This window comes from Notolepis coatsorum (assembly GCF_963971535.1).
Source record: "Notolepis coatsorum genome assembly, chromosome: 2".
Classification (NCBI taxonomy): Eukaryota; Metazoa; Chordata; class Actinopteri; order Aulopiformes; family Paralepididae; genus Notolepis; species Notolepis coatsorum.
The window spans coordinates 137,873,367-137,897,849 of NC_140166.1; the positions used below are offsets into that span (position 1 = coordinate 137,873,367).

Sequence of the window (24,483 nt, forward strand, 5' to 3'; positions counted from 1 at the left end):
GAGGCAGGATAGGGCCGGACTCCAACCCGCAAATCAGGAAGTGAAAATCGAAATGCAGACCACTGAATGAGAATGAATGAATGCAATTTAACAGATTACATGAACCAGTCCGCGCGAAATAATGGCAGAGGGATTCGATGTCAACAATGCCTCTCCATGGCCCCTATCTGGACACATTTATGAGTTTGACTGAAAAATCGCCTAAAACATATGCTGCTCTCAACTTCCCACACGCCCAGCACTAACTTGAGAACACATTCAGGTGAGCTGATGAAAATCAACTGTTCCCAAACAGCACACAAGTCAGTACACTTTTTGTCAACAGCTTTAACTAACAGATAGCTGCTATCATGATGATGTTTCACTGTAGGCAGAAAATGAACAATATTATGGGGGTGGAGAAAAGAAAAAAATAGGGAAAAGATCACCTAGGCAGTGGTTCTCAACCTGTGGGTCAGGTCCCCACATGATTTTGGGGCCATGGAATGTTTTGTGAGTTACATATTTAAATACATTTGGTCATTTAGCTGACGCTTTCATTCAAAGCAACTTACAAATTGTGTACAACAAGTCAGCAGGAGTGGTACATATCTAGCAGCCAAGGATAAGTAGTATTGTTTGTCAGTATCAAGCTTGAGTGTTATACTCTGAGTACATACTGTAGTAGTATAGACATATTAGCATAGTTGGTACTGGTAGTAGTATATACATGGTAGCATACTACTAGTAAAATGAAGTAAAACAGTTACAATTCAGATATTGAAGAAGTGTGTTTTTGGTTGATAAAGTAGGCAGGTTTCAGAAGATGCAGAGTTTAGGGATAAATAATACATAAAGATAGAATAGAAAAGAAAAATACCATTACTGCATCAAAAGTAATCAACAAACTATACTATAAAAACTGATCAAACCAAATGGTCTCTTTATTTTCTTTTGTAGAGGCTGCACCCAGCTAAACTTGCCTTCCTGGATTTTGTACATAATACAAGTTCATGTTAAAAGGATGACACAAAAAGCCAGACCGAGGGCTTATAATAAACAATCAAACTGAGCATTTTTTTTGTCTGCCTATTTGTTTGGTGGAAACTTGATCATGAAGTAAAAAAAAAAAAAAAAAGTAGTGCCGATGTAGCTAGCTATTTTTGCCATGTTCTTGTAGTGTAGCTTGCTACATTTATCTGGGGATAGCTTCCATTGTAGTTGAGCTATATTTAATCGAGAGTAACTTGTAGTGTAGCTTGCTACATTTCCCAAGTAGCTTGCTGTTGATTCGAGACATATAATACAAATAACACGTACTGGACTAAACTGTAGACACTAACACACAGGACGCACAACTAAGCATATTATTTGATAGTGAATGGAGGTTATGGTTCGAGACACACTGCGGATAACACACAGACCACTGGGAGTACAGACAAGGTAAACACATTAGTTGGGGAAATTGGGACTTGATTCGGGACATATAATACAAATAATACGTGCTAGACTAAACTGTTGAAACTAGCACACATGACACACAACTAAGATGACGGGGAACATGGGGAATCACATCCGGAGACCTGACCGAGAGCTCGGGAAATGTACTATGAAAGATAAAAATTCAAATAAACTGTTGGACAATAATAGGGACATTGGAGAATCCCCACTGGGAATATCTCCGTCTTTATAGGAGGGGCCCTCTCCAGGAGAGCCTTACCCCTCCAACCCGCCAACGGGATCCTCGGCCGCCATGGCCTGGCCGGTCTGGTCAGCGGGCCGGGGGGGGGGGCACCAGGCTTGGGGTCGTGGGGGTTTGGGGGGCCATTGAGGCGTGGTGCTTTGGCCTTCTGCGGGCCTGGGCTTGGGGTTCTCGTGGGCCGGGCGCCTGGCGGTCGGGCGGGGGCGGGTGGGGGCTCTGGGTGCTCGGCTCCTTGCATGGTGGACCAGGATATGGGGGTGTTCTGTTTCTCGTGGAGGAGGGCGGGAGGGAGGGGTTTATCTCAGGGGGATCAGAGCGGCTGGGCTTTGCCCGGCGGGGCCCTGTGTGTTGGGGGGTCGGTGGGCGTGGGGTGGGGCTCTCGGTGGCATGGGAAATAGCGGGCTTGGCTCGGTGGGGGGGAGTCCCCTATCCTTTCCTCTACTGGGCCTGGTCCAATTGATTCAAGGTACCCGTGTCGCTGGGGGCCCGGCTGCGAGCGCAGTGGCCTGGGATATGGGGGGCTCCAATGGGCTTAACTCAGGGGAGGGGATGTCGGGGGAGGCGGACCATCGTTTCCGCGGTTTGGCCCGGGGGGGGGGGGGGGGGGGGGGGGTGCTTGGTGACATGGGAGGTAGCGGGCTTGGCTCGGTGGGGGGGAGTGCCACCCCTCGAACCTCTGCTGGGCCTGGCCCAATCAAATTCAAGCTACCCATGTCGCTGAGTACTCGGCCCCGTGTGTGACGGCCCTGGGATGTGGGGGAGCCCTGTTTCTGGGGGTGGATGGCAGGAGGGGGGGGTCCGTCTCATGGAGGTCTATAAAGCTGAGGGGCCCGTGTGGATGTACTGTTGTGTTGTTGAAGTCATTGTAGGTATTGTGTAAGTGTTGTTTGTCTATAAATGTTAATAAAAAAAAATTGTAAAAAAAAAATAAAACATGTATTGTATTGTAACATAGTTTATGAATCTGTTTCCACAGAGATCAGTTTATAATCAGACATACACACGAGCGTCTGACCAGAAAGTGACCGTGATCAGTTTATCATCAGAGACACACGAGCGTCTGACCAGAAAGTGACAAAGAGTTCTGGTCAGAACTTAGATTAAATATAGGGATGCTCGATATTGGCTTTTTACCGATACCGATATACCGATATTGTCCAACTCTTAATTTCCGATACCAATATCAACCGATATCAACCGATACCGATATATGCACGGTTCCCCCCCCCCCCAAAAAACTGAATAATTTCAGGTAATTAACATTACATATCTCTTGTCATGTAATTAACACAACATTATGCATACTTTGACAATAAATAAAATAATAATTTGTTCTTACTTGAAAAAGAAAAGAATATTCGATTATTATCGGTAGGCCGATAATATCGGACATCCCTAATTAAATACATAATCGAAATTACTTACATGAGATACCAGATATGACAGAAAAGGTAAACAAAATATGCCATAGTGAGAGAATGAATAACAAGATTGGCTCTTATGGTTTGATAGGAATAAGTTGTCTCTTAATGAAAACAAAACAATGTATAGTCTTCCTGGGGTCCTAGACAAAAAAAATACAATACAAATGTACAACAAAGAATACGAATAAAAATTTAAACAAAACACAAATAAAAAATTAATACAAATATACAAATTCACATTATAAAATGTAACATTCCAGTCAAACAAAAAAAAAGATAAAATACACAGATAACAGTTACATACTTGACAAAACACAAATTAAAAATGTATACAAATATACAAATTCACATTATAAAATCTAACATTCCCGTCAAACTAAAAGATATATGTATATATAATACACAGATAACAGTTACATACTTGACATGTTTGCAAGATATCTCTTAATATTTGTTTTGAAAGTAATTTTATTATGTATTGTGGATGAGATGTTTTTCGGCAGAGCATTCCAGAGTGCTATTAACCTATATATGCCAGTGAGTTTGAGAAAATTTGATTTTGGTGCTGATTTTGTTCTGATGTTGCCAGAAGCGGCCCCTCTAGTGTTGTAACCATGCTCAGAAGTCATTTCTAACTGCTGAGCCAAGCTAGATGGCTTACCAGTGCTAATAATGTTCCGCAGCAGCATTAGAAGACTCATCGATACTTTATCTTCAACCATCAGCCATGCCAGATGTTCATGCATAAAACCAATACTTGTCCTGTATGAACAGCCTAGTACCAGGCGAGCCGCTTTATTCTGAGCAACCTGCAACTTTTTTAAATTCGAGTTTGTAGCTGACGACCAGATAACAGGGCAGTATTCTAAATGAGACAAAACCAAAGAATGAATAACAGATTTCATTGTGGAGGGAGTGATAAAAGCAGAACATTTCCTAGTCATAAAAATTCCTCTACCCATTTTAAAGACAATATTATTTATATGTTTAGACCAAGATAATGAGCTATCAATAGTAACTCCGAGAAGTTTTATTGTGTTCACTTGTTCAATTTGTGTGGTGCCAATTGACAGTTTTAATTGAGGATGCATGCCCAACATGTGTCTAGATCCAAGCACAATGGCCTTTGTCAATGGCATTACTATTTATTTGAAACACTTGATTGCAGAGCACCACGGGTTATTCAAGCATGTTTCTCAACAGGAGGCTACTACCAAAGCATCATTTTATGGTGCACTATCCTACATGTATTCGTAAAATTGGACCACTTTTGCATGTCTGGTGCATGCGCTATGAAGCGAAGCATAATTTCTTTAAAAAACAACTAAAAAGCTTCAAAAATATAACTAAAACGTTGGCAAAGAAACACCAAGTAGCATACAATTGGCAGACATTTGATCCCAACAGACTGGTGCTTGGTCCAAGTAAAATGGTAGCATTAAATGTGATGGACAGAGGCTGTGAGATAGCGGAGACTCTTCAGGTACCAAGTGACACCAAGGTGTTAAATGTTAGATGGGCCAAACACCATGGAAATATGTATCGTCCAGGTTTAGTTGTTTGTCTTAAAGTTCTTAGTGATGTTCCAGTTTTTCACAAAATCCACTGTGTTGTTCTTAAAGATGAGAGGTTACTGTTGTTTACATTTGCACTACAAACCGTGTCTCTGGATGACAATTTTTATGCATTTAAAGTTGTGTGTACTACAGATGGACCTCATGTAGTTGATGTCAAAGAGCTTTTGTTTTACAAAGCATTCGATATACAGATGTCATACAGTGATGACGATTCAAGCTCATTTATTGTTCCATACTGTTTCCTGTGATTTAAAAAAGGAAAAGAGAAGCTCTTGAACTATTGCACTGGGGATGAACACTATTAGTTTTCTTTTATTTCTTTGGGGTGAACAGATGCTGCTGTCACTTTACAGAGGCCAAAATGTAATTGATCGATTACTCTCCCCATGAAGCCTTAATTGAAGTCATGGTGATTTCTTTTTGTTGCATTCCTGAGCCAATAATTTGATGACTGGCTTGAATTATTGGCTCAGGAATGCGACAAACAAACAAATCTCCATGAATTCAAGGATTCATGGGGTGTGTAATTGATAGATTTCTTTTTTGGGTGAGCTATCCCTAACAGATGCTGCTGTCACTTTACAGAGGCCAAAATGTAATTGTCTTTTATTTATGACCTTTTTTCTATCGATTACTCTCCCCATGAAGCCTTGAAGTCATGGTGATTTTTGTATATAATGGAGTTGTTTGCAGAGGGGCTCACTGAATCTAACAATCACGTAGACATATACCAAGTGTGATTAGCAAGAGAGGAATGTTTGTGACAAGTGTAGTGTAAAAAAATCACATTAGATTAGGAAGGATCCACACCAAGCAAGTTCTTCCTCAGCCGCATTCTTTTTATTTTTTTTTACTATGTTACATTACATTGGGCGTATAGAAACAAAGATCATTTCAAAGTACAAACATATACAGTACCTGTGTGACATTTTGGATGAGGCTATGGGCTCCATGTTAATAAGCAACTTGGGGTGAACAAATCTCCAACACACCCATGTCTGGTTTCTTTATAACTAACTGAAACGCCTCCTTGTCGACTTCGGTGTTTTAAGTCATCATAGACCTTTAAGTCCAAGGTACTAGGAATTTCAAATTTCTTGGCAACTGAAGACAAAACAAGATTGCACAAGCTTATTGATACATCTTATTTTATTTATGACCTTCTTTTCTATCGATCGCCCCTTGAAGTCATGATTCTTGTTCACACGCTGTTGTAAAAGTGTTTGCATCCCAAAGGATATGCCTGTTGCAAATAAAAGTGCATTGTTAAATACTGATTTCTGCTTTGACCCTGTTTATTTTAAATGTATTATTCCAGAGTAAATTATAATTTAATTCTATATTGAGTGAAATATGATATTCTATATTGAGTGAAATCTATTCTATATTGAGTGAACTACAACTCCATATTGAGGGAATTACAACTCTATATTGATTAAAATACCACTCTATATTGAGTGAAATATGATATTCTATATTGAGTGAAATCTATTCTATATTGAGTGAAATATAACTCTATTGAGTGAAATATAACTCTATATTGATTAAAATACCACTCTAATATTAAGGGAATTATAACTATATTGAGTGAAAAATAACTCTATAGATTAAAATAACACTCCATTGTGAGGAATTATAACTCTATATTGAGGCAATTACTACTCTTATACAGAGTCAAATACAACTCTATTGATGGAATCACAACTCTACGGAGTAAAATACAACTCTGTGTTGAGTGAAATGATGTTAGACTTGTTTTTACTTTATGCTAAATGGAGCAAATTGGCATTTTGTAGAGTTAAATGTTAACACTAAATGGAGTAGAAATAACTCTGAAGAATGAACTCTGTGACAAGAGTCAATTTGACTCTATTTGGACTAGAAGCCAATACTGTCTTTTTGGGAGTAAAATGTTACTCAATTTGAGTACATACAAAAACGATAATTTCCGATATTACATTTTAATGCCAATATCGGCCGATAATATCGGTAGGGCGATAATATTGGACATCCCTAATTATATACCTTCTTTCCTGTGGTCGATTAGTACTTTATTTATGTTTTTTGATGAGATCGTGTTTGTATGTATAACAGAACAAAGGCTAGCAATGGCATGAGAGCCAAACCATGGCAATAGTATATAGCTGCAGAGCCGCAGAGCGGTGCTCTCAGGACCGGCGAGCACGAGCGGCGCTCTCAGGGCCGGCGCTGGCAAGCACGAGCGGCGCTCTCAGGACCGCGCGCCACCCACCCAATGGCTGAATTGGAGTATTGCACTGTGCGCTGTATTGCACTGTGCGCTACAAACAGGCCAGAGGACTGTACAAACTAGTTCGAAGTGGTTATGCTTTGGCCCTCTTTCGAAGTGGGTTATGCTTAGAGTTATGGTTAGGGTTAGGTCTTCGAGGGGGAAAGAAATCACGCCTCACAGCAGGGCCGTCAGAGCGCCGGTCCTGAGAGCGCCGGTCCTGAGAGGGCGCGCTCTGCGGCTGCATGCTTCTCAACCATGGAGAGAAACTGAAGAGACCATGTCATGAAGACAGAGGCATCCAGGTATTATCCAGGTATTATCCAGATATTATCCAGATATTATCCAGGTATTATCCAGGTATTATCCAGGTATTATACAGGTATTATTCAGATATTATCCAGATATTATCCAGGTATTATCCAGATATTATCCAGATATTATCCAGGTATTATCCAGGTATTATCCAGGTATTATCCAGGTATTATCCAGATATTATCCAGGTATTATCCAGGTATTATCCAGGTATTATCCAGGTATTATTCAGGTATTATCCAGGTATTATCCAGGTATTATCCAGATATTATCCAGGTATTATCCAGGTATTATCCAGGTATTATCCAGGTATTATCCAGGTATTATCCAGATATTATCCAGATATTATCCAGGTATTATCCAGGTATTATCCAGGTATTATCCAGGTATTATCCAGGTATTATCCAGGTATTATCCAGATATTGTCCAGGTATTATCCAGGGTCAGTTTGGTTTACTGTCAGACATCAGAACAGTGGTCGTCTCTCTCCTTGGCTCTGCTCATCGCCAGCTCTAGCTCAGCCATCACAGGCAGGGGACCTTCGAACTTGTTGGTCTCGATCGCTCTCAGCATCTCCTGGTAGTCGTCTGGTAGGCCGTTCTGCTCCGCCCCCATCACGATCACCTGGGTCAGGAAAGGGTTAACGGTGAGTAAACAATAGGTTGCTTTCTCTTTAACTTAACTTCAAAATTTAAAAAGCACTCAGAGTGATTCTTCCTGTTGTGGATGAAAATTCAGAATGTTTCCTTTCAAAAGAGACCAGACTCATGCATGTGCTTTAAGTATAAAGTATAATAAATTGCAGATTACTTTGGGTATGCAATTTGCAGGCGTTTTCTGAAAGATTTGCCCGTCAGTTAAGTAGTTCCCATACTGAACAAATCAAACACGTTAATGCCCAACAACACACGTTAATGTCCCCATGGGCCGGACACGTCTTCTTTAAACAAGTCAAGAAGAAACATCACAATAAATCAAGAACAAAACAAAAAACACCATGAAATCCAAAATAAAATGTTAAATAAATAAATGCAATACTCTCAGATATACCCCAGCGAAGGTAAGGAAAAACTCACTAAAAACCTAGCAATAGGAAAAAAGCACCACAGGAGGGGTGAAACCTTAGAAGGGCCGTTCAAGGGGGGATCTCCCTTCTTAGATGTCAGTAATAGTAGTGTTGCTAAGGATGATCAATGGGTAGAGAATAAAACAGGCAAAATAGTTGGTATGTATGTACATATACGTGTATTAAAACACAAATATGTACATGCAATAGCAACTACATACATAAGACATTTTTTTTAAAGATTGCAATAGAATAGAATAGAGCTAAGAACAGCAACAACAAAAGAAAAGGCATAGGGAAACTAGCACTAGTATGAAAATAGGATAACAGCTAAATGTCAAGGCTCAGAGCTAAAAATATCAGAGACATATTCCATTTGCACATGAATATTTATTCCGTTCGGTTCCATTTGAGGTATGGGGGCAATGTAGAGAGGATCGTATCCTCTTGGATGATCTCACTTGTGATTTTGAATCTTCGAGAGGTGAATATGCCTACTGGCTGTTGGGAGCCACGGAGTTCAAGAGTTATTGGTATGATCACCCGCTTTTTCCATATCACTAATGGCCCATCAGACTAACCACAATACAATAGTATTGGAAGCATACTAGGACCGTTACTGTTCCTAATTTATGCAAATGACATGTCATCAGCTTGTGACAACTTGTTCCTGTTCGCGGACGACTCAGCCCTGCTGGTCTCTGACAAGAACAAGTTACAGGTTGAAAAAGCCCTCAGCTCTGAACTCGGCAGAGTCTGCACCTGGCTCGCTGATAACAAACTAGCATAACGCCTGAGTCCATTCTCTTTGGATCAAATAACAAACTCAGCAAGGCCAACAGCTTCTCTGTTACAGTGGGTGACAATATCGTCACAAGGAAAGATAAAATTACATACCTGGGTTCCATCCTAGAGGCAAATCTTTCCTGTGACAAAATTGTAACCAATGTCATCACAAAAGTCAAGCAACGTACAAGATTCTTGTACCGGATCTCCTCTCTGGTAAACAAGAATACCCTGAAGACTCTGGCAGGAGCACTCATTCAAGGGTACTACGACTATGCTTGCACCTCATGGTACCAAAGCACCTCAAAGGCGCTAAAAACAAGATTACAAACATCACAAAACAAACTGGTCAGACTACTGCTTGACCTGTGTGTGCTGATCAGGAAATGAGAGAATATATTTTTCAGCCCGCTTCTCTAGCGTGCATAAGTACACATATACTATCGATAATCTAGCGTTTATTTGAAAACGATTCATAAATAGGCCGAAAAATGACAACGTTTTTTGTGTATTCCAGAATATTCCAGTAAATGCCGTTTATCACGGAATCTATATATTTTCCTGAAACTTTCAAGAAAACGAGGGCTTTTCAAAATGCTATAAAACGGAAATGAATCGATTAAAAAACAATCCGTTTCGACAATGTTGACTGCAAACAAGTCATTGATAAGCGACGGGCAGATTAGACACATAGCCATAATTTAAGACATAGATTATGCGTTTAGAGTAGGGATGTCAGATATTATCGGCCTACCAATATTATCGGCCGATATTGGCATTAAAATGTGATATCGAAAGATATCGGTATTATTTATTTTTTTTACATTTCTATAACCTTTATTTACCCAGGGAAGCAAGTAAGAACAAATTCTGATTTTATTTATTGTCAAAAGTATGCATAATGTTATGTTAATTCCACAACAAGACATATGTAATGTTAATTACCTGAAATTATTCAGTTTTTTGGGGGGGGGGGAACCCTACATATATCGGTATCGGAAATTAAGAGTTGGACAATATCGGTATATCGGTATCGGTAAAAAAGCCAATATCGAGCATCCCTAGTTTAGAGCGCTATCATTGAAGTGGGTGGTGGCATTCAACGATAAATAGTGCACGCCACGCTGGCAATCAAAGCGTTAAACAGTACTGTATATGTGTATATCTTCATCTTGTATGTCATAAATATCTGGATGTAACAGTACTGTATTATCTGTATGTCGTGTATGTCATAAATGTCATGATGAATTGAAAATGGGGGACCCTGATGTAAACAAGACGAAAGTCTTTCTCTGGTCTGCATCCACTTAACAATTGTGTGCATTGAGCCGTACTGTATTGTACCCATTCTGCAATCTGTTAATAACGTTTTCAATCAATCAATCAAGTTAAAAACTAACCTGTAAACAACCAATTATTGTCTTTAAAGTCCACATGAAACGGCTAGCAGAATGCTATTTGATTCCACATATTTATGCGTTTCCTGTAAAAACAGGAAGCTAGGGAGGAACTTGTCATGAATATTGATTGTCGTTTACAGTAGCCAATAGTGCTTCATGTGCATTGTGGTCGACCCGTTAGCTGGCAAGCTAAAGTTAGCAAGTTAGCAGCAACGTGACTGCAACTTGTTCCTGTTTGCGGATGACTCAGCCCTGCTTGTCTCTAACAAGAACAAGTTACTGGTTGAAAAAACCCTCAGCTCGGAACTTGGCAGAATCTGCACCTGGCTCGCTGATAACAAACTATCATTACACCTTTGTAAAACAAAGTCCATTCTCTTCGGATCAAATAACAAACTCAGCAAGACCAACGGCTTCTCAGTTACAGTGGGTGACAATATTGTCACAAGGAAAGATGAAATTACATACCTGGGTTCCATCCTAGAGGCAAATCTTTCACAAAATGGCATCCAATGTAATCAAAAAAGTCAACCAACGAACTAGATTCTTGTACCGGATCTCCTCTCTGGTAAACAAGAATACCCTGAAGACTCTGGCAGGAGCACTCATTCAAGGGTACTATGACTATGCTTGCACCTCATGGTACCAAAGCACCTCAAAGGCGCTAAAAACAAGATTACAAACATCACAAAACAAACTGGTCAGACTACTGCTTGACCTTACTCCTAAAACACACCTCACACCTGCCCACTTTGACAACCTAGGATGGCTTAGAGTAGACGACAGAGTACAGCAACTTGCAATGGGCCTAGTCTACAAGATACACTACACCACTCAGGTACCGAAATACTTCCCAAAGGTCAGTGAATACCATGACCACAACACCAGAAGGAGTTCCACAAATCATGTGCAACCCAGATTCGGCACAAACAAAGGACTAAACACGTTTTGCGGAACGCCCTACCCACAGCCGTAGAAAAATGTGAATCCCTACCCACATTCAAAACTGCTCTCAAAGAGCACCTACGGGAGGCTGCCATTCGAAACTGGCCACCGTAAATGTCCAACCCCCCCACCCCCTCCTAATAGACAGTCTCCTCCCCACCGTATGTATATATTTTCTCCCACCCACCCACCCACCCCCTCCTAATGTACAGTCTCCTCCCCATCATATGTATATATTATCTGTTAGGATTCTGGGTAACAGTACTGTATATTTGCATATCGTATATGTCACAAATGTAACAGTACTATATACCTGTATGTCATGTACAGTATGTCCCTATGTCATGATGTCATGTATGTGGAACGCCCTACCCATAGCCGTAAAATAATGTGAATCCCGAGCTCCTTCAAAACCACTCTCAAAGAGCACCTACGGGAGGTTGCAATTCGAAACTGGCCCCGGTAAATGTCCAAACCCCCCATCCACCCCCCTCCAATGTACAGTTTCTTCCCCCTTGAATGTATATATGTATATATTTTCTTTTAGGATCTGTCTCTTAAACAGTACTGTATATTTGTATATCTTCATCTTGTATGTCATAAATGTCTGGATGTACTGTAACAGTACTGTATATGTGTATGTCGTGTATGTCATAAATGTCATTATGAATTGAAAATGGGGGACCCTGATGTAAATAAGACAAACGTCTTTCTCTGGTCTGCATCCCCTTAACAATTGTGTGTATTGAGCCGTACTGTATTGTACCAATTCTGCAATCTGTTAAATAAAGTTTTCATTCATTCATTCAACGTTACGCAACGTTAGCTAGCAAGCTAACATTGAACATTTGTTCAATTTAGTTTTTTTTGTATCCATTTTTTCTCCTTATTTTCTATTTTTCTCCCATCCCAATTTCGTGGTTCCAATTCTCCCCTCCCCTGTCTTGAACGTTGCTCGCATATGCCTCCCACTGGTCGGTTGTAGGGAGGATAGAATCCTTGCATCACGTGTCCCCTCCGGTACACGAGGAGGCAGCCTGTCACATCTTTTCACCTGCCAGCGCGGACTCTCATTGGCGAGGTGTAACGTGTAGGAGGCTCACACTACCCCCGCCATTTCCTGTCTCTGCTGTGCAGGCGTCCCCAACCGACCTGTAGGAGTCGCTGTCCACAACGTCCAGATTACCACCCATCGACTTCCACCCACTACCTCTGCCAATTGAGATAGTATGACGACTGGCCCAAGCCGGAGGCAACGCTGACACTTGGATTCGAGACCGGAGTCTCTTGCATTAGTGATGAGCGCAAACTCCGCTGCGCCACCCAGCCGCCCTTTGTTCAATTTAGTTAAAGAGGCAGAGAGTGCTAGCTCACTGTAGTTACAACATGCTGTAAATGTCATTCTAGAAAGGATTTCATTGGACACAAAAGTAGTATATTCCCCTGTGTGCAGGATGACTCATCAACATTTCTTTATCCAGGATTTTTCCAGAAGATTACAAACTCTAAAATACCATTAAGAATACCTACAAAACTACTTTGTCATTTGTCAACTTTGTCATTGTTGGGACAGATACTGGCGTATAAGTGACAATCAGTGCAAGACATAATGTAATAAAAGAACATAAACATCTATTTTGAGTTCAAAGTGTAATTCAATCACCATTATATGTAGTCCAGAAAGAACCAGAATAGAAGGAGCTGAGAAACCAGTACAATGGAAATCCTTTAGTTTTTTTTCAATCTCGTTCTCGTTTTTTAAACAGAAGGCACGTCAATGTAAAGTTACGCTAAATGTTTTTATTGTGGAAATATTACCAAATACCCATAGGACACCACACACACACTACACACACAGACAGGCCCTGCATTAACAGGGAACAATACTTTAGACAGAACAGAGTGAATCTCTCTCACTCTCTCTCACACACACACACACACACACACACACACACACACACACACACACACACACACACACACACACACACACACACACACACACACACACACACACACACACACACACACACACACACACACACACACACACACACACACACACACACACACACACACACACACACACACACAGATAGAACACAAAGCTTCGGTCACAAAGCCATGTTGTCACATCTGCCAGCTATTATTCTCTCAACTCAGTGTTTACTCTGAGCACTCTGATGCAAAAGAACAATCTGGAAATACAGTTCACACAACGTTAGAGCGCCACGGCAACGACGTCAGAACGGCACGAGATAGGTTTGTGTACAGGGCTGCTGTGTACCGGTTGGTTCATCACGTTGATTACATAATACATTGTTTAATAATACACATATAAATAAAATAAAAATAAGAAATTTGATCCACTTTTTCTCCTATTTTTTCTATTTTTCTCCCATCCCAATTCCACTGTGCCAATTCTCCCCTCCCCTGTCTTGAACATTGCTCGACTATGCCCCCCACTGGTCGGTTGTAGGGAGGATAGAAGCCTTGCATCATGTGTCCCCTCCGATACACGAGGAGGCAGCCTGTCACATCTTTTCACCTGCCAGCGCGGACTCTCATTGGCGAGGAGTAACGTGTAGGAGGCTCACACTACCCCCGCCATTTCCTGTCTCTGCTGTGCAGGTGTGATGCCCACTAGAAGTGGTATCACGTTAATATCATTAGATTATGTGTGAAAACGGTGTGAACATACTGGTACAGGATTACCTCCATCAGAAACAAGGTAGAACAGTCATGTCATATTTAATGGACGACATTAATATAATTTGGTCAATAGGTGGCAGTATAGGACTTGTGTTCAGTGGCTTCACCTTCTAGGGAACCGTACTTTGCTGCCTACAGGCACACGAGGCGAGCTGAGCCTCACAACCGAGAGGATTCAGAACCAGTAACAACATGTCTGCACCTCCCTTTGTCCAATGACTAACTACAACCTGTTTCATAGGTGGGTAATACATTACAAAACACACATAAAGGTTAACAAGGATACATGCAATGTCGAGGGCTCAATGAGGTGGTGTTTGAGTCAAGTTTAAGATGACAAGTAAAGTGATTTAGAAGTTGACCGTCTATTGATGGCGCCGTGTCTCGTGGTCAGGGCCGCCTCAGGGTAAGATTGGTGTTACATGTAATACACCTTGCACAGTCACATTCTCGTCTCATTGTCAAATGTGATGATACAGATGTACTGGTTTTGCTTGTGTACTATTCAAGCAAAGGGATGTTTGGATCCTCAACAGTGTTCATGCACTCTGGACATGGCCCAAAGGAAAGATTTGTCCCAGTCTGTTCCATCGCTCAGAAGCTTGGAGCAGCACTTTGCGAGTGTTTACCTGCATGCCACGCCCTCACAGGTTGCGATACCACAAGCAGCTTGTACACCAATTGGGAAGACTGAAGACCCATCTGAGTGAGTTAAAATAAATGGCCAATTTTGGACAGTCTGAAAGCCTAGGAGGCTTTTCCTGTGGCAAGAAAGTAGGCCCTGCTCCTGTATGGCCAAAAAAATGGAGAATGGACTTCCTTGCACCAACCTGGATGAGCTGAGGTACACACTAGCATCTACCACAGATTCATCAGCTGCAAATCTACCCCCAACAGAAGATGCCTTCCAGCAACATGTGTTGAGAGCCTTATACCAAACAGCAGTGTGGCGTCACAGCCATCTGGCCAAGCCTCTTCTATGGAACCCAGTTGGTAGAGGGTGGAGGCTCAGAGAAGATGGGTCCATTGAACCTGTGATGTTCCAGAAAGCACCGGCACCTAAGGAAGTTCGAGACATCACCCACCTGTACTGTAAAGATGGAAACTGCAATGATGCCAGCAAATGCCAATGTCTTTCAGTGGGCTTGACTTGCACTGAGTTTTGCTCTTGCTCTTTCCCTGACTGCCCAAATATGATCCATTTTGTCACTGATGATAATGTGGATGAGTGACCGTGATGTGTTGCTGTAGATTGAAATAAAGGTGTTCTATTTCAATTTCAACCTGATTTAATTGGATCTTTGTTTCCATATGAAGTATCATAAAATGTATCATATGAAATGTATAATTTATTAAATGTATTATAAATATATTAACATAGACCAGAACATTACCTCAAGTGACTTTACTTTGCAGTAACATTGAATTTGTCAACACACTTCTCACCACTGATAATGGGCTTTGGACTGAAGACTTCATTATGTAAATGTTTCATTTTCTTTAATTTAGGACACCTCATACATTTACTGATGTAAGTCCCTGACCATGCATGCTATATTTACACATGTGGTATTGCTGGATTCAGCACAACCACACCTCTCCGAAAAGCCCTCATCTGTGTTTCTATGACAATCCATGGCAGAGGTACTACAAAGTAAATGAGAACATTCTGCAGAGATATTAATCTTTTACATTTCCGCTTATTTTAAGTATGTGTACATAGGTATATATTTCCTACATGCATAAAGATATTCACATCCAGGTTTTTCTATTATGTTAAGCAACTGTCTGACTGCTAGCATGCCAATTTTGAAAGCTCTTGGAGCTTGTATTATTAATCTACATGAGTTTATATGTCTCAACTCCCATACGGCCAGGCTATATTTTGGTTATTTTTTCCTTTGGGGGTGTATAACAATATCTATCAATTTACCTATTTTTGCAGTAAAATATTTTTATACAAGAATCCATTTCATATATGGGAGACCTTAGAGATTAGGAAAAACAATGTTGTGTTTTGTTCTACCTCCGGTAGGGGTATCTCAAAAACTAAAGCCCTTTTTGACAGTTTGTCACAGCACTACTAGGCTACAGCAAAAGGCTGAAAACCAAACCTGGCAGCCTTAGTTTGAACCACGAGGGTAAATTGACCTCAGACAAAAAAGAGGTGGCGGAGGGGCTGAACACCTACTTTACATCAGTGGCAAATAATCTGGTAAAAGATCTCCCACAGCCTTCAGGGCGTTTCGGAGAAACACAAGTTAATGAGTATTACTCACAACTAGGGCTGCAAGAGGACTCCTTTTCTTTTAGTAAAGTGACAGAGAGCGCAGTCCTCAAGAGGCTAAATCAACTTAATCCCAGTAAAGTGACAGGATTAGATCAGATGCCTGCTAGGTTTCTTAACGACGCAGCAGAGTGCATCACCCCTGCTATTACCCACCTAATCAATCTCTCCATAGAGCATGGGAAGGTACCATCAGATCTAAAGAGTGCTAGAGTAATTCCACTCTATAAGAAAGGTAATAAGTCAGACAAGGGTAACTATATGTAACGGATATGTGCCGCGATAGTGTGATTACGGCACATAGAAGTGTGTAAAACTCACTCCCCAGAGGCATACAAACTGAGCGCTTAGGAGGGAATTCCCTTCTTAGCGCATAGGTCTGTGATGTCGCCCCCGGTGCGGGAGACCGGGGTTCAAATCCCACTCAAGGCATGGTCGAAGTGGCAGGTTCAGTGTTGGACTGTTACAGTGGTGCCTTGGGTGGAGTAGAGATCCTCGGAGGAGGCAGGATAGACGTGGTTAGTTAGAGGGGGAATTCCCTTCTTGGCGCAGCGGTTTGCGATGCTGGCCCCGGTGCAGACGCTCGGGGTTCGACTCCCACTCGAGGCACGGTCGAATTTCGTGGCAGGTGCTAGGTGGCACCTGCTACAGTGGTGCCGTTGACCCGGATGCCTTGGGTGGTGTGAGTTTAGGGGGGGTGAATGTAACGGATATGTGCCGCGATAGTGTGACTACGGCACATAGAAGTGTGTAAAACTCACTCCCCAGAGGCATACAAACTGAGCGCTTAGGAGGGAATTCCCTTCTTAGCGCAAAGGTCTGTGATGTCGCCCCCCGTGCGGGAGACCGGGGTTCGAATCCCACTCAAGGCATGGTCGAAGTGGCAGGTTCAGTGTTGGACTGTTACAGTGGTGCCTTGGGTGGAGTAGAGATCCTCGGAGGAGGCAGGATAGACGTGGTTAGTTAGAGGGGGAATTCCCTTCTTGGCGCAGCGGTTTGCGATGCTGGCCCCGGTGCAGGCGCTCGGGGTTCGACTCCCACTCGAGGCACGGTCGAATTTCGTGGCAGGTGCTAGGTGGCACCTGCTACATATAGACCAATTAGCATTTTAAGTGTACTATCAAAAGTCATGGAAAAAATCATTCATGAACAGATCAATACATATTTAGTGAGAAACAGTATCCTATTTGAGCATCAGTCAGGCTTTAGACTTGTCTGGTGTATTTGACTGACTGCATCAGAAAGGAGATTGATGCAAAGACATTCTGTGGAATGATCATGTTGGACCTACAAAAGGCCTTTGATACGGTTGACCATAGTGTCCTTTTATTTAAATTGAAGGCGATTGGGTTTAGTGGGTCAGCGTTGAACTGGGTCACCTCATATTTATCAGGCAGGTCTCAGATGGTAGATGTAAACAGGACTTACTCCTCAGCCAAGGCAATCACCTGCGGGGTGCCTCAAGGGAGTGTCCTGGGGCCTCTCTTCTTTCTCATTTACATAAATGATATGAAGAATGCCTGTTCATCAGACCTTTTTCTTTATGCGGATGACTCAGCCATTCTGGTCTCCCATAAGGACTTGGCAGTAGTGGAGAGGACCCTTAGTGAGGAGCTATCAAATGTGCAGACATGGCTGTCAGATAACAAACTATCTCTTCATCTAGGAAAAACAGAGGCCATCCTGTTCGGATCAAAGAAACAGCTTGGTAAAGAAATTGAAATGAAGGTAAGAGTAGGTGAGAAGCAAATAACAAACAAGGATTCTGTAGTATATCTAGGCTGCATAATGGACAAACATCTTACAAGAGAGGCCATGGCTAAAAAAGCCCACACTAAAATCTGCCAGAAAACGAAATTCCTAGCTAGACAAGGGGAACTACTGGACCAGGCAACACTTAAAATGCTAGCGGGCGCATTAGTACAAAATCACTTTGACTATGCTGCCACCTCCTGGTTTAGTGGCACTCTACAGGTCCTGAAAAACAAACTTTAGACAGCTCAAAACAAATTAATGAGAGTAGTCCTTAAGCTACCTCCACGCACTCACCTAGGGCCAACTTTCTTTAGGCAACTAAACTGGCTTCCGGTCAATAAAAGGGTAATTCACATCAAATTAGATCTCACACACAAGATAATTCAAAATACAGGTACGAAATATCTATCTAATTATTTTAATCGATTCCGTGACAATCATTCATACTCCACTAGAAGGAGCAGTACGGATTTTATTCTGCCAAAATGTAACTCCCTAATGGGCACAAATACTGCACTGGAGTGGAACAAGCTTCCAGTGGCCCTGAAAAACATCGAAGAGCGGGGAAGTTTTAGACGTGCCACAAAGAAATGGCTAGCCAGTGAAGTATAGAATAGCCACGTCTAGGAAGGAGAGGGTAGGGAGTGTTTTTATTTTTATGGGGTTGCTATATGTTTTATTATGATGCTCTGTTTTTTATTATGATGATCTATGTTTTATTATGATGCTCTATGTTTTATTATGATGCTCTGTTTTATTATGTTTTATTCAGGGTTCCCACGCTTGCCTTGAATTTTTTTTCCATACTACCTCCTGATTTTCCAGGTACCATATTAAGTGATGATCTATAGGCCCCTGAAGTTTTCCGCCCCCATCCGCGCCCCCCCTCCCCTCACACACACAACCCCCTAGGACACCTGACTACTTACTTGATTTAAAAGATGTACCAGTCAAGTCTACATTGTAAATGCTTAGAGATTATGTCTTATTGATAATATCAATGCATGAAATAATGCAACAAACTGTAGATGAACAACAATTTATTGAACTGGAACACATGAGCACTGGGATTGATATATGTTCTCTCTTCCACTCCTCTCCTATCTCATCCTGTCCTCCTCTCCACACCTCCACTCGTGTCCGCTCCTGTCTTCTTTTCCTACTCTTCTCAACTCCTCGTAATCATAATAGAAATTAATCGTTGTGAGGTTGCATCGTTTCACCCCTACTACTCTTACTCTGTAAAAGCGTTTGTAAAAGCTTTTGTAAATCAAACTGGTTATCGTTATGAGAGCTAACCAGGGGCGGATTTAGGATTATAGGAGATCCGGAGCTTAGCCCAGATAGGTGCCAGCCTTTTTTTTCCCTTTTTTTTTTTTTTTTTTCTTTTTTTTCTTTTTTTTTTTGCAGGCAAGCGGCAGATTTTTTTTTGAATTTAATTAACCTGTACGTGCAATTTCCTGCAATATAGAGCCTTCAATCTTGACCAATAAAGCTGCTGTTTTCACTATAAAACTCAGTTAACCATAACGTAGTTATGGTTAGATTTATATATTGGGGGGGGTATATCATATTTTTCATATGATCAAAAAGTGGTGGAGCAAGAGCATACCTTTGCTCCCCCAAGTTCAATAGTGGGAGAGCAGAGATGCTCCGAATGCTCTTATGGCCAGGCGTCTATGATTCACTGATACAAAGTAAAATAGTGCAGTGCAATAAAATAGTTAGTAAAATAGAATAAAATAATGCAATAGTGCATTGCAATAAAATAGTTATCATCGTATTTTTTCGGGAGGCCGGTAAGGAGTGCATTACAGTAGTCGAGTTGGCTTGAAATAAAGGCATGGATCTGGTTTTCAGCGTCCTTTTGATTTATAAATGCTATGTTTCTAAGGTGGAAGAATTAAGTTTTTGTCAACTTGTTGATTGTGATTTAAAGCTTAGGTCTGAGTCTACCATGACACCAAGACTTAACTCACTCAAATACAGTTAGCAGCTGGATAGACCACAGATGGAAATTAGCTTCTGCTAAATCTGGTGCAAACATATTTTCATGTAACAATGATGAATTGTCAGAAAAAAAATTAAAAAAAATAAAAATTTTATTTTTTTTAAAATAGATTCGGGGCTTTTCAGAAAACATTCAGGGCTTGAGCCCAAGTAGCCACCCCCTAGCCCCGCCCCTGGAGCTAACGTTGGCTAGCTACTGTACCTGGTGCTGGCTAACTGGCTCGTTATGAGAGCCAACGTTGGCTAGCTACTGTACCTGGCGCTGGCTAACTGGCTCGTTATGAGAGCTAACGTTGGCTAGCTACTGTACCTGGAGCTGGCTAACTGCCTCGTTATGAGAGCTAACGTTGGTAGCTACTGTACCTGGCGCTGGCTAACTGGCTCGTTATGAGAGCTAACGTTGGCTAGCTACTGTACCTGGCGCTGGCTAACTGGCTCGTTATGAGAGCTAACGTTGGCTAGCTACTGTACCTGGCGCTGGCTAACTGGCTCGTTATGAGAGCTAACGTTGGCTAGCTAGTTAGCAAGATTGCACTGCTTACTAACTAACGTTGATAAACCCAGGTTTACCACACAGTTAAAGGATAACTCCACTTTTTTTTTAAATTAGCTTATTTAACATCTTCCCTGGAGTTAGACAAGAAGATGCATACCTTTTTTGTCTCTGTGCGTGCATTTTAGCTTTGGGAATAGACGCTCCGTTAGCATAGCTTAGCTTCATCACTGGAAGTGGGGGAGGACAGTAGCCTTACAGTGCCTTACAGTGTATTGCAAGGTCTGACATTGACCAAACTTTGCAATCAAAAGTTAGGGGGCTAATAACCCTTGCCATAATTTCAGTGCGCCCCTAACTTTTGATTGCAAGGTCTGACATTGACCCCCTTTTCAGGAGTTGACCTAGAGCCCACCAAGGTCATGCATATCAAGTTTGGTCAATGTCAGACCTTGCAATACACTGTAAGGCACTGTAAGGCTACTGTCCTCCCCCACTTCCAGTGATGAAGCTAAGCTATGCTAACGGAGCGTCTATTCCCAAAGCTAAAATGCACGCACAGAGACAAAAAAGGTATGCATCTTCTTGTCTAACTCCAGGGAAGATGTTAAATAAGCTAATTTAAAAAAAAAGTGGAGTTATCCTTTAAAACACAGCTACTTACATTTGAGGATAAACTTGCATAAGAAGTTTCACTCAAGTTTCACTGTAGATGCCAAGGCTCCATTGGCTCACCAAGCTGCCTGCATCAAATTCCAACATCCAATATACCATATAGGATGCCAAGAGCATGCTCTACAACATGGGATCATCCATTTCTATCTACAGTAAAAGCTGTTCACGTGTAAAGGGTTTTTATAAACTCATGTTAATTCTGTGCTCAATAGTTAAATTTTATTACACATCATCCAATAAAATTTTCCAGGACAACTGTTTCTATTTCCATGTAATTTGTCACTTTTGCTCAGTTTCCATGCCTTTCCATACCTGGAAAATGAATCCCATGAATCCCATGTTTTCCATGTTTTCCAGGTCCGTGGGAACCCTGTTATTATGTCTGTCCATGTCCAAAATCAGGGACCATGATGGAAATAAGTGCTTGCACTTTCTCATGTTTTTATCCCTTGGATGCGGTCTTTTACTCCACAATAAAAATCAATCAATCAATCATTCGGAGTTAGTCGGAGGTGTTGGAAGCATCAATGGAAAAAGCTGTTTTTCCTATAGTTCAGAGCAAACTGGAGGAACCCTGAGAACCAAGCAGTCATTTGAACGTGTAGAATAGGTTCCAAGATTCCATTCCAACAGTGTTGTGATGTAAGAGGGAGGTTTACCAATAAGGGCTTTAGAAATAAACACATTTCTAAACCAGAGAAGGCCATCCAATCTTTTCATAAAGGACACAGCGGTGGGTATCATACCTGAGGCTGTCACCAGTAATAAATCAGAGGGCAGAAAGATAGACAGAGTGAATCAAGCAGTGACAATTCCTCCCGTTCTTGTGGATCTGTGTGTGTGTGTGTGTGTGTCTGTGTGTGTGTGTGTGTGTGTGTGTGTGTGTGTGTGTGTGTGTGTGTGTGTGTGTGTGTGTGTGTGTGTGTGGCAGCGTTTCCGTTAGCCGGTAATTACCGGTATTTGACCGGCAAAATCTGTTGAAGTCCGACATATTTAATCTCTCCGGTCTTAATAATGTCTGGTGAAAATAATTCCCTGAGTCTAAGCACAATTTGATTATTTGAATTGTATTAAAATAGGCTAAAATTAAATAGCCTATGCGATGAACGAAACAATCATTACATTTGTTTCATCGTTGCTTCTAATAATGACAACGACGTTGTCAGCGAGAGCTTAGTGCTGGGTGTGCGAACTTTTGTGAAGCTGCAGAGCCGGAGCAGCAGCAGCAGCACAATGCAGTACTCCAGCAGTACTCCAATTCAGCCATTTTCAATTCAATGTTGGGTGGGGGGCGCTGCTGTGCGGTCCCCAGAAAAGAGCCAATAACAGCTGAATGTGCTGCTCTGCATCGACATACTCTCGCAAATAAGTCATTGGGAGGTGGAGAGAGAGAGAGTCGTCACGCAAACCCACGATAATGTTGCCGTCTCTCTCTGTCAAATTTCTCAGTTCTTCGCTTGATATAAGTAATACAAATGTCCAATATAACGGAATTCGTTAGCTCATAAAAATGTGATTATAACAGACTGTTGTTTATTAATGTCGGGCGACTGCCCACAGACACCTATTTGATTTAAAGTCGGCAGCAGCACGAGTCTCGGGACTTATTTTATTTGGAATATAATGACTTTATACGCAAAAGTAGCCTAGTTTTAAGTAAAAATATTATAAATCTACATGCCTTGATGATGTCATTATTTTGTTTTGTTGTCATTCTTTTGCCTATCAATTGTTTTTAAGCTCAATAAACTCTGACCGGAATTTCTCTCATTTGACCAGTAGATTGAAATCTACCGGACACTGAGGCCGGCAACAATTTTTTCTAACGGAAACCCTGGTGTGTGTGTGTGTGTGTGTGTGTGTGCAGTCACAATGAACGTTTTCTTGTGAACCCCAGGAAGAATAGCTACTGCAGAAAGGGCGTTTATTCCAGCTGCTTCCGGGAGGGAATAGTGAGGTGTGAATAGACAAAAGGAAAAAGCCCATGATGCTCTATGCCCCTTTTGTCTTCGCAAAACACACAAAAAAAACAATCGGGGGAACCAGGGCCAACGGCAGAAAAAAACACCACAACAACTGCTCTGTTTGCCCCTGAGGGGAGAGACTCGTTCAGAAGGGTTATGTCGTCATCCATCTGTCGTCCACACTGTCATCCATCACTGTAGTCCACACTGTGTCATCCATCACTGTAGTCCACACTGTCATCCATCACTGTAGTCCACACTGTCATCCATCACTGCCGTCCACACTGTCATCCATCACTGTAGTCCACACTGTCATCCATCACTGTAGTCCACACTGTCATCCATCACTGTCGTCTACACTGTCATCCATCACTGTAGTCCACACTGTCATCCATCACTGTTGTCCACACTGTCATCCATCACTGTTGTCCACACTGTCATCCATCACTGTAGTCCACACTGTCATCCATCACTGTTGTCCACACTGTCATCCATCACTGTTGTCCACACTGTCATCCATCACTGTAGTCCACACTGTCACATCCATCACTGTAGTCCACACTGTCACATCCATCACTGTAGTCCACACTGTCACATCCATCACTGTAGTCCACACTGTCATCCATCACTGTAGTCCACACTGTCACATCCATCACTGTAGTCCACACTGTCATCCATCACTGTAGTCCACACTGTCACATCCATCACTGTAGTCCACACTGTCATCCATCACTGTCGTCCACCGTTGACAAGCGGCCAGTGACATGTCTCCCTCCCTTTCTCCTTAGAGCGAAAGTTTCAGTTTTCTTATCAGTCTTGGACTATGGTGATGTCATTTATAGGCATCAACCCTTAAATCCCTGAACTCTATCATATTTATTGGATTATTGTATATTGGAGCTTGTCTTGTGTGTGTGTGTGTGTGTGTATGTGTGTGTGTGTGTGTGTGTGTGTGTGTGTGTGTGTGTGTGTGTGTGTGTGTGTGTGTGTGTGTGTGTGTGTGTGTGTGTGTGTGTGTGTGTGTGCGCAGTCACAATGAACGTTTTCTTGTGAACCCCAGGAAGAATAGCTACTGCAATGCTGTAGCTAATTGGGGATCCTGATAAACTAAACTGAAACTCTGCCCTCAGATTCATCACTAATGA

The 24,483-nt window shown here is 41.8% G+C and overlaps 1 protein-coding gene across 1 annotated transcript in view; it reads right to left on the minus strand.

Annotated features, from left to right (window-relative positions):
- Positions 1–7,704: 7,704 nt before the first annotated feature.
- Positions 7,705–24,483, minus strand: part of ggctb (gamma-glutamylcyclotransferase b) — a gene marked incomplete at its 3' end in the record, with an annotated part of 41,827 nt that continues 25,048 nt past the window's right edge. The window contains 1 exon segment of the mRNA XM_084308319.1: positions 7,705–7,869. Coding sequence (XP_084164445.1) covers positions 7,705–7,869 — 165 coding nt within the window.